Consider the following 11,779-nt stretch of genomic DNA (forward strand, 5'->3'; position numbering starts at 1 on the left):
CCCTTCCAACTTGACAATTCTAGGATTCTATGGAGCTACATGTCATAAACTGGGAGCCTCTGTACTTCCAACTCTCTAAAGTCAGTCCCAGAACGATGCTGATAAGAACGGCTATGCCCTTCCTTCCCGAATAATCCCAGTGTAATAAATGCTTGTAGACTAAGAATCTCCAAATACTGTAGGTCAAGAAACTAAGCCAAGATGGGTGTCTCAAGCACTGCTAGCCAGTCTATTCTGCATCTCGGTCCAGTCCATTTCGCCATGCTTTGCCTTGTTAGTTGCTAGTTCTTATTCACCCTCCATAATGGCAGGCCTTTATTTCCTTTTCTTGACCCTTTGTTACACCAGATGACAAAAGTCTAGTCACAGCTGAAACCCAAGTACCCCTTTCTCTAGAGCAGGGGTAGGCAACCTCGGCTCTTTTATGACTCATGGACTTCAACTCCCAGAATTCCTGACTCAGGAATTCTGGGAGTTAAAGTCCATGAGTCATAAAAGAGCCGAGGTTGCCTACCCCTGTTCTAGAGGACTCTCCTTAGCAGCCATCTAGAATTACTGAGCACTAAAGGAAATCTGAATTGAGAACCACCAACTGAGCAATTTGGCATTAGCTTAACGTGCTACATTATAAATTTTTTTGCTACCAAGGTGAGATTGGATGGACACATCCTCAAATTAACTTTGAATTGGTAGAAATGAAGAAAAGTGTTGTTTTAGGTATATTCTTGTTTTAAAAATACTATATTTAACTGAGAGATTCTGTCCAATGGATTTGAAGTCCAATTATATATTCCATTATGCATGAAGCTTTGGTAGCCTAAAAAAATGGCATAGGTGGCCTAAAGTACTATCAGAAATCTGTAAAAAGTAATTGAAAGTTGTCCCAAAGGTGCTTTTTCAAGAGGCAACTGGACTTTGTTTTTCTTTCCACACGTTTCGCTTCTCATCCAAGAAGCTTCTTCAGCTTAAGAGCTGATGGTCAGCCAGAAACTGCATGCTCTGAATCAAGCTCTCTCTAAAAAAAGTCAACTGGATTGTATATGGTTTATATTCTTAATTATTTGACTTTTCCACAAAATGGGGGGGGAAACCAACATTCAGTTACAAAGTGCATAGCTAAATGTCTGTGGAGATTCTCAATCATTCAGGTCATGGATGTCCCAAAGGTGCTTTTTCAAGAGGCAACTGGATTTTCTTGTTTTTCTTTGGAGACCTTTTGCTTCAAGAAGCTTCTTCAGCTCAGAGCTGGATGAGAGCTTGATTCAGAGCACGTAGTTTCTGACTGACCATTTGCTCTTCTACACAGAGGAAATTTGGATTTATATCTGGAGACCTTTGACATTGGCAGGGGGTAAAAGGAGTCGTCCCAGTTGGAGAAGACCTTTTGGGGAGTGTGGGATCCATTGCTTAAGATCAGGGGGAAATGATTCTAATAAAAGAAAATATTTGTAGCTCAGCGTTGAACTTATGGGGTCCCTTGGTGGTCTCTGAACTTGCTTGTTTTCGTTGCCCAACTAGGTGACATCATCAGTTCTAGAAGGAAGCGGGATTTGTTCTCTGTTTATATTCTAGCGGCTTGCCCTGTTAGTTGGTGGGAGTTTTCTTGATAGTTCTTGAGCCAATAACCTAAGCAAGGAGCCACCAAGACAATTCCCATCAATACCAACAGGGTAAGCTACTTGTACATAAACAGAGAGCAAAACCCACTCTCTTCTAGCGCTGATTATGTTACCTAGTAAGATAATGAAACGTCTGCAAGAAAACAACCAAGCTCAGAGACACACACACAGAGAGAGAGAGATTAGAAAAAGGAAATTCATTCTTTTTTTCATTTTTTTTCTAGCAAAGTCAAATACCCGACTACGCTGAGTTGATTGTGAAGTTCCTTGACGCCTTGATCGATACCTACTTGCCTGGAATGGATGAGGAGATCAGTGAAGAATCCCTTCTAACCCCAACATCTCCTTACCCTCCTGCAGTGCAGAGTCAGCTCAGCATCACTGCAAACCTGAACCTTTCCAATTCCATGACCTCCCTTGCAACTTCCCAGCATTCCCCAGGTCAGTTTGCCACCCATTTCTCAACCTGAGGTCATCCCATTCCCATTCTGGTTTGGGCCATCTTCCTTGGGTGGACGTTGGACCCTTTCTCTCACTCACCCATTTGCACCAGAAGTCCTCACCTTCGGTAGGTTTGGCAGGCCTACTACGTATTCAAGGAGACCCATGAGCTTAGATTGAAGGATCAACTTAATATATTTCGTTACCAGGGAACGCATAGCCAGAACATCAGAATTCATAGTGTTCCCACGGTATTCTTCGTCTTTCGCTCACTAGTATTTTTAAAGGCTGTGTGATAATTGGAGGAAGGAACAGCTGGCTACAGCTGGTACAGAGTCACAGATTATTTTTAACCTTCACAATAGAACATTCTCGCCTAAAACAAATTGGGGCTTGTGCCTAACTCACGCCCGTGACCATCCAAAAGAAGCCTTTGCAGTGCAATTACCCAGTTCGGTGAGGCAACTGTGAGGGTCCTTGGTGCTCTCTTGAGTTGGTTGTTTTCTTGCAGACGTTTCATTACCCAACCAGGTAACATCCTCAGTGCTAGAAGCGAGTGGGGTTTGCTCTCTTATTTATACAGGGCTTGCCCTGTCAGTATTGTTAGGGCTGTTTTCTTCTTGGTAGTTCCTTAATTAGGCTGTAGCAGCCAAATTAAGATAGAGTGGTCACCTTCCAGGTTCCTTCACTCCCTCAAATATCGCCCTCTAGTGGTGCCTAGGAAACATAGCTTTTCCGTACCTGTGCGGTGAAACATCTTTTTCCCGGGATCCAACAAGCTTGCAACCATTTGGCTTTCTAGAAAGCCGCTAAGAGCTGGCTTTTCTCCCAGGTAGTGGAATAGCGAGGGGTTATATAGTTCGATACATGTTGATTTGCCACTAGGCTTTTCTTGTTTGTTTGATATATTATTTTATTATTGCTTATTTTTATTATTGCCGTTCCCTACCCTGCCGACTTGTTAGTCATGTTATGTGAACACAGCCTATACAGAAATAGGTTAAGCCCCTTCCTGTTGGTACTTTAGATTGTAATGTGGGAAGCGGCTGCATGATTTCTCTCCCGTTCCATGTAAAATACAGTTGTCCCATTACCTGAAAGCATCCATGGAATACTGTAAAGAAAAAGGTAGAAATTGGTTTTCAACCCTCTCTGACTTATCTTTTGTTTCTATGTGTTAACTCCTATGCCATTCCTCTTGGTGGGTGAGTGCAGTAGGTTTTGCCACGAGAAACAAAAATTGAGAAAGCAGGAATTTGCCAGATCTTTGATCCCCAAAGTGAATGTCTAAAGCAATCATAGCCAGTCAGAAGGCAGGTTCAGAGCTGCAACTGAGAGGAACAGGACCAAGTATCTTTTCTAAACTTCCTAACGTCATGTCAGAAGCAGAGGGAGAACTTTTAGTCAAAGACACAGGGCAAGTCTCTTGATTTGCCCAAATGGGGTTGCTTCAAGCATAGAAGGAGATACGATACATTTGGGAGTTCTGGAAGTTTTTGGAGAACGTATAATAATGTCTACCTCATCTAGTTGAGGTTTCTTTGGGAGTTAAGGGACGTGGTGGCTCAGTGGGTCAGGACGCTGAGCTTGTCGATCAGAAGGTCGGCAGTTTGGCGGGTCGAATCCCGAGTGAGCGCGCCTGTTACTCGTCCCAGCTTCTGCCAACCTAGCAGTTCGAAAGCACGTAAAAATGCAAGTAGAAAAATAGGGACCACTACGGTGGGAAGGTAACAGCGCTCCGTGCGCCTTTGGCGTCTAGTCATGCCGGCCACATGACCACGGAGACGTCCTCGGAGAAGCGCTGGCTCTTTGGCTTTGAAACGGAGATGAGCACCGGCCCCTAGAGTCGGAAACGACTAGCACGCATGTGCCAGGGAACCTTTACCTTTACCTTTGGGAGTTCCAATAACACATTCTACTTTATACTAGAACAGGGGTAGGCAACCTTGGCTCTTTTATGACTTGTGGACTAACTCCCAGAATTCCCGAGCCAGCCATGCTGGCTCGGGAATTCTGGGAGTTGAAGTCCACGAGTCATAAAAGAGCCAAGGTTGCCTACCCCTGTACTAGAACAGGGTTTCTTAACCTTGGAAACTTTAAGATGCGTGAACTTCAACTCCCAGAATTCCCTAGCCACCATGCTAACTGGGGAATTCTAGGTCCTTGAAGTCCGCACATCTTAAAGGTTGTCGAAGTTGAGAAACAGTGGGCTAGAGACATCAAAAAAGGAACTGATTTTAACTGTCTCCTTTTGACGTAGGATAGCTGCGTCAAGGGAGCGGTTTTGTTTGCTTCTTCTTTCAGCATTGAAACAGGCCCTGGGACCAGAGTCAGGCCTTCTCCCGTGTTCTCCTCTTGAAAAGTGCACCATTCAAACAAAAACTTGTTGAGGGTTTTCCCGTATATCTTGATTTGTGTAGAAGCAAGAAGGATTGCTGGAGTTGGGCAGGGGAAGGTCACTGGGAGGGATAGAGAGATGTATACATTATCCCTGTCCAGTAAATGTTTTGTGTCTTTCCCCCAAACCCCACCGGTTGATCGCTCACCTTATCTCTCTCATCTTGTGTCTGTGAAGCCTCTCTGCCTTGCTCTAAATCAGCCGTTTTCATCCAACCTTCCTCGCCCAGGTACACATTCTCTCTCTTTCTTCCCCCACCCCTCACCCTAACCCCTCCATCATTTCCATTCTATTTGCATGAGCTTTTGCTTGTCACAGATCAGAGGGTGTCAGTATATTCTCCTTAGTACCCAAGGGCTGGGGGGTGGGGACAAGAAGCAAGGGGCAGACGCTCATCAGAGGGAGATTCAACCTGGAAATAAGGAAGAGTTTCCTGTCAGGGAGAACAATTAATCAGCGAAACAGCTTACCTGCTGGAGTTGTGGGTGCTCCATTGCTTTCAAGAAAAACATTGGACAAACCTTTGTGCGGGATGGTGTAAGGACTCCTGCCTTGGGCAAGGGATTGGACTAGAACAGGGGTAGGCAACCTCGGCTCTTTTATGACTCGTGGACTGACTCAGCTGACTCAGGAATTCTGGGAGTTGAAGTCCATGAGTCATAAAAGAGCCGAGGTTGCCTACCCCTGGACTAGAAGATCTCCAAGGTCCCTTCTGGCGCTTTGATTCTATGATTTCTTTGGCAAAGGGAATGCATCATGCTTCTGCTCCCATGTGGGAGAGACAGGACATGTTCAGGAACAGCTGGATGACCTGGGCCTTAAGTGGATGTCCAGCTCCAGCTGCAGGGAAGGTCTAGTTCTGTTCCCTTCCAAAGCCTCGGGGCCATTTCCCATAACTCCTTCAAAAGTTACCAATTACGATGGAATGTGATAGGTTGGATTCCCAGAAGGGAGGGGAGTGCACACCAGAGGTGTAACAGGCAGCTCAGTCCAAATACGTTGTGTGAGAGGGGGGTGAAGGCAGCCTCTCTCTAATAATATATGGCAGATAATACAGTGCTTCAGGTTGGCAAGATTGATGTAAGGCCCCAAAACCAAAAAAAAGTCATGTGGTCAGTTCTTTATTACTCCACACCTATAGATAAAAGCTTGCCAAACACTTGCCAGCACTCTGCTGTCTGCATCTACCATATATACTCTGGGAACTACTATGGAGGAACTGCCTTCACCTTCTTTCTCTCACACAACACATCTGTACTGACCTGCCTCTTAATCCTGCGGAATGCATCGCATCAATAAAAACCAAGCCAAATGTGGTAGAACAAATGAATTATACACAGGGAGAGAACCCAAATTTAGGTGATTTTAATGCTACTTAGGTTTACATCGGTTTAGTTTTCTGCCTTGGCCTGCCCACTTTTGGGGGTGTTTCCCTGGAGTTGCCACGTGCAACCTTCACACACACACACACACACACACACAAACACACACACAAACACACACACACCAAAAAAGGTTGGTTGCCTCCAAGATATAAATTCAGAGGTCATTCTGGACTGGTGTCTTGGATTTTAGCAAATAATGTCATTGTTATAGGCAGGGTCTTAGAGGGAAAAATGAAATCCAGTCCCATTGAGACCTTAGGATGATGTCTGAAAAAGAGAAGGGTCTCAGTTGAATGGTGTGGACTGTTTCCCAGAAGGGCCCAAGCTGTTTCTGGCTGTTGTTCTGCAGGTGCTGGTATTTGGAGGCAGAACAATAGCAGTAGCAGTTAGACCTACATTGTATACCACACCACAGCCCTTTACAGCCCTCTCTAAGTGGTTTACAGTGTCAGCATATTGCCCCCAACGATATGCTCATTTTACCAACCTCAGAAGGCTGGAAGGCCTCGAGTGGGTCAGGATCAAACTCCAGGCTGTGGGCAGAGTTTGCCTGCAATGCTGCACTTTAGCCACTGGGCCACCAGGGCTCTTGAATAGAAGTTCTCTTTGGCTCTAACAGATGTTATCCTTCACTGTTTTTCTTGCCTCTCTGCTAGCATTGCTCTCCCTGTTCTGTGGTCTTTCTCTCTAAAATCTTGATGTTTAAGAGGAGTGAAGTTGGTTGATCTCTCTCGTAACGGATACCCAAATCCAAATCATTACTGGATCTAAGACATTCCAGGGATCTTGGAGTGCAATTCCCATAGTTCTTAGTAAGCATGGCCCTGGGGATGATGAGAGATGTAATTCAGCACACAGTTAGCTACCAGATGACCTCCACATGCCACAAATATGTCTTGCCTACTTGTAACTGCTCAAATCATTGCAGTCTCTCCGGAGAACAGTGATGGAGAGGCAGCTGTTCACTCAGGGACATGTCTGTTCTGAGAGGTTTTCACAGAGCCTCAGTTTAATAAGAAGAGTTTTGTTTCTTAACCCCAATATTTGTCCCCCATTTCTTTGAGATTTTCAGATTATCATGAGTAAGAACCTTGCCTCTGGGCAGATTTTTTTACAGTACATGCAGAAAAGTGGTAACTAACACAATTGCTGCTAAGAATATAGTGGGTGTGTACTCCTTTTCCTGCTGCAGAGCACACTAATCAGAGTGATGCCTACAGAAGCTGGCCAAATTGTTATAAGAACTGTTCATCCTTGCACAATCTGCAAGGACTGTGCCGGGCTACATCTTGACAACTTGTGCCTTGGTGGAGCAGTGGGCTAATGCCTCCTTGAGTAACACCAGCTGCCTGCAATTAGTGCAGGTTCGCATCCCACCAGGCTCAAGGTTGACTCAGCCTTCCATCCTTCCGAGGTAGGTAAAATGAGGACCCAGATTGTTGGGGGCAATTAAGCTGACTTTGTAATAATGCCGCTTGGGGGGGGGTGTGAAAGCCCTAATAAGCAGGCATATACATAGAATGAAGGCTACTGCTAAGCTTGTAAGCCGCCCTGAGTCTTCAGAGAAGGGCGGGATATAAATGGAATTAAAATAAAATAAAATAAATAAATAAATAAATAAACTCAGTCTCCTCTTTATTCCCCTATTTCTGTCAACAGTTTGACACCCCTGCTATAGAGTCAACAGTCAATCCTGCTTTCATTTCTAGGAAAACCTGGTCCTGCTCTGTTAATTCTATTAAGAGTCCTTCAAAGTTACTACAGCACTGAAAGGGGTGAATTATGACCATTTTTCACACAACAGCATCCCCAAGGTCACGTAATCAAAATCTGGACACTTGGCAACTGGCTCAGATTTATGAAGGTTGCAATGTGATCATGTGATCACCTTTTGCAACCTTCTGACAAGCAAAGTCAATGGGGAAGCCAGATTCATTTAATAACCGTGGCAAGAAAGGTCGTAAAATGGGGCAAAACTCATTTAACAACTGTCTCGCATAGCAACAGAAATTTGGGGCTCAATTGTGGTCGTAAATCAAGGATTACCTATATTAGCCCTGGAGATTGGAGATAGTTCCATCTGGCTGTGAAATTCGGGTTACAGATAAATACTTAATGCTGTCCCCCAGGAGATTCTGAGTTATACTTGGGACATTCTCCTCTCTGCCCCAGGTCCTCTTAAATAGACTATGTTTGGATGATCCCCAGTTTTAAAGTGATGGGAGAAAGGAGGAAATTATTCTGTTTTTTCCATATCTGCATATATGTTTTGTCTTAATCCCTTAGTTGACTTTTAAAAAAATTCTGCTCCCAAAAGCTGTCAGTACTTTATTCTTCCTTCTTTAGAGAATACTTAAGTCCTTTGAACTGTTTCTCTACTCTATTATTTCCTCCCCAGGAATGCTATCTTACATCTTCTTGGAGTGTTTGTACTTCGGTTTCCACCATCCTCCTTTGTCTCTTTTTGTGATCTATTTCTCTCTTTCCTTCCAAGCCTTTTCTTACCCCTTCCCATTAATTTGATTTAAAACAGGGGGTGTCCACTTTAAGACTTACGGACTTCAGCTCGGCTGGGGAATTCTGTGAGTAGGAGTCTACAAGTTTGAAGGTGGGACGCCCCTGATTTAAAATCTCAAAAATACTCTGTCTTCAGAAAAAGATGCAAGTTAAATATCCTTTGGGTAAAATTCAGTTCACACCCATAATTTATGCTGAAAAAAAGTGGGGGTCAGAGAAGTGGTTGTTAGCAGGAGCCACAGGCAAAGTGCTTCAGTCCAGAAGTCATAATCTCTTGTTGAATCACAAAATGGGCTGAAACTAGATTATCCCTCTTTTTTAAAACTTTTGAAATACTTTTTGGTGGAAAGGTTTTGAGTCGGTATTTCAATCCTTAGCCCTCACTCCACAGTTCTTCAGGCCTGCATTTTGTCTTCTGCGACTTCCCTTGTCACAAGTATTGACGTGAAAGATCTATGGAGATGCTCAATCATCCAAGTCATGGTGGTCCCAAAGGTGCTTTTCCAAAAGGCAACTGGACTTTGTTTTTTTGCTTGAAAATGTTTCTGAGGTTTTTACAGGGCACCCATTTCACCTTCAAATTCCTCCCTAAATTGGATTCATATCCCCCTGTTTAGGGGAAAAGTGCTTTGGAAAGGATTTAATGATGGCAATAGGTACAAACCTGTCCAAAACCCTGGTCTTTAAGTCATTGAAAAATAGGGTGCTTCTCTCCATATTAGGGGATAAGGAGGACTTTCAGCTCAAGAAAAACCCATATTGCCTCTTAAGTGCTCCTCTCCCAGTGCCTGATCTTGCAAGGCACAAGGATTATTTGTTCACGTATATCTAAATTTAAAAGTTATGCAATCCATTTCCTTGGAACTGGGTGTTACCAGGAGGCTAAGCTACCTAGGTTTGGTAGCCAGCAAGTTGCTGAGGTTGGACCCCAAGAATGTGGGGAGTGCTTATATGTCTGCTGCCTTCCAACTCAATTCAGCTCCCGTATGCAATTCTAGCTTCTTCCTTCCTTCCTTCCTTCCTTCCTTCCTTCCTTCCTTCCTTCCTTCCTTCCTTCCTTCCTTCCCTCCCTCCCTCCCTCCCTCCCTCCTTCCCTTGAAATACCCTTGATGCAGCCAGTTACCTTATTTTAACATTTGTATAATCCTGTGACCTCCAAAGGATTTACACTTAATTTGTCCACCGGTGGTTCTTTCTTTCTTGATGCGTTTATTTTTTTCAAGGCATCGACAAAGAGAACGTGGAACTTTCTCCAACGGCCGCTCACTCCAACAGCGGAAGGACTCGCCATGGCTCAGCTAGCCAAGTGCAGAAGCAACGGAGCACCGGCAGTTTCAAGCGCCACAACATTAAGAAGATGGTGTGAAGCTCGCTCTTTCTTTCTTTCTTTCTTTCTTTCTTTCTTTCTTTCTTTCTTTCTTTCTTTCTTCTTTCTTTTTCTTTTTCTTTTTCTTTCTTTCTTTCTTTCTTTCTTTCTTTCTTTCTTTCTTTCTTTCTTTCTTTTTTTAAAAAAGACCCTGACTTATGCCCCCTGGCCCCACTTCTCCGAAACAATCACGCCGCACCTAAATTTGTTCCTCCCACCTCCTCGCCCCTGCCCGACACAGTGCCAGGCAATTAACTTTTGAAACAGTTCTTGTACATTTATTTTAGATTTTCACTTCGATTTCATACAGCTGCCTTTTTTTTAAGACTTGCTCCTCCTCTGATCATTTTCAAAACAGTGATTTCAAAGCTGATGAGCGGAACTATATGAGGAACTGGGGGGAAAAAGAATTATAGGCAAAAGTGATGGTAATTGTATCTGAATCCTCACAGAAATTATGGGCATCTTACTTTGGATAGCTTCACTTTTTATTTTTTTATTTTTTTGTAATTTGAGGGCTTATTTTGATGTGGTTTTTTTGCGTTGTTTGTTTTTTACAGCTTATTTTGTGTCTTACTTTTTTAAAGTGTTAATATTCAGTCTTGTTTGCACACTAGTGAGATTGGGCGGGGGGGGGGCAATAAACTTGCATAGCGTAGTGTCCTCTTTAGCTGTGGACTTCCTTTTGCTGATCTTCTGAGCCCAGTCCTGAATGTTGCAAGCTTAACTAGAGGAGAACCCCTTTATTTAATTGTCTAGACCAGTGTTTCCTGATCTTGGCAATTTTCAGGCGTGTGGACTTCAACACCCAGAATTCTCCTCAATGGCCATGCTAGCTGTAGAATTCTGGGACTTGAAGTCCACTCACTCAGAAATTCCCATAGTTGAGAAATGCTTACCTAGATATTTGAGGAGATGGTGTGTCCCATGATGCTTCCAAAAATAGCACCTTGTGCAAATTTAGGCAAACTCTTTTGAATTTTGTTAAACTTTCCACCACTTTGTTTTTTAGATTCCCTATACAAAGTGTGCATGGATACCTTCACGTGCACGCGCGCGCACACACACACACACACACACACATCCCTCTGGCTGGCCTAGATTATGGTAAGTGCTTTTATAGAATATTTTTTGATTGCTGTGCTGCATACACTTCACAGGAAAGTAGAAGTAATAAACAGAGAAAAATCACTGACCCGTGACCACTTCTTGAATTTTATGGCCAAAAGGAGGTGGAATATACTGGATTTACTGTTTTCTCTGACATTTTGACACTTGCTTTCTGACATTTTGAGAAGCCTCAGCCGACAAAACAACAAAACGAATTAGCCTTACCATGCCAACTTTCTCCAAAAGGGCTCCATCTGTCTGGATTTGGAAAGCATCACCCTCTTGATTTTAAACAGGGGAAAAAAATAGAAATGAATTAACTGTTGAAAGTTATACTCCCACACATCCACAAATAACCAAAGTATCCCCCAAGGCCCCCTGTAATGAATTTTCAGTGTGATTTTCAGTAAGTGAGATTCCACAGCTAAATCTTTTCAGAGATGGTACAATGAAGGTCCAGATTTATTACTGTCAGGTAGCATGTTATTAGCAATTCATTCAAAGCCTAGCGTGTTTTTGTATATATAAAAATAATTGCTTTTATTATATCAGTACGGAGAAGAACTGTTTAATCTTGTTACGTCAGGGGAGGCGGGCTGGGAATACAGTGTCACATGCTAACTGTCTGCCAAACCAAGAAGAGTCACAAAGAAGTTGATTGGGGAAAAGAGGATTCCCTTGGATCCATTGGAACTGTAACTCAAATGAACTTAATTGAAGCATGAGTGGAGAAGATGGAAGACGATGTTCCTTCAGGTTTTAAGTGAAGATTTCTGTACCCAGAGGAGGCCCAGCATTGTCCCGAGACTCAGGTTCTTTCCTGTTCTCTTTGTGATGTATGTTGTCGTGCCAAATCCAATGTTTTGGAGAAGCTACACCTACTCTGCCAAAATCGCTCCATGTGCCACACAAGACGACACAACCACCTGCCAAAATCAGTAGT

At 43.4% G+C, this 11,779-nt stretch overlaps 1 protein-coding gene across 1 annotated transcript in view; it reads left to right on the forward strand.

Moving 5' to 3' along the window:
- NF1 (neurofibromin 1) overlaps positions 1 to 10,389 on the forward strand; it is a 232,623-nt gene extending 222,234 nt beyond the window's left edge. Inside the window, exons 57-58 of the mRNA XM_083379640.1 lie at positions 1,844 to 2,060; positions 9,584 to 10,389. Coding sequence (XP_083235766.1) covers positions 1,844 to 2,060; positions 9,584 to 9,726 — 360 coding nt within the window. The 3' untranslated portion in view covers positions 9,727 to 10,389. The remainder of the gene's footprint in view (positions 1 to 1,843; positions 2,061 to 9,583) is intronic.
- The last annotated feature ends 1,390 nt before the right edge of the window (positions 10,390 to 11,779 follow it).

This window comes from Vipera ursinii, assembly GCF_947247035.1.
Source record: "Vipera ursinii genome assembly, chromosome: 1".
NCBI classification, from domain to species: domain Eukaryota; kingdom Metazoa; phylum Chordata; class Lepidosauria; order Squamata; family Viperidae; genus Vipera; species Vipera ursinii.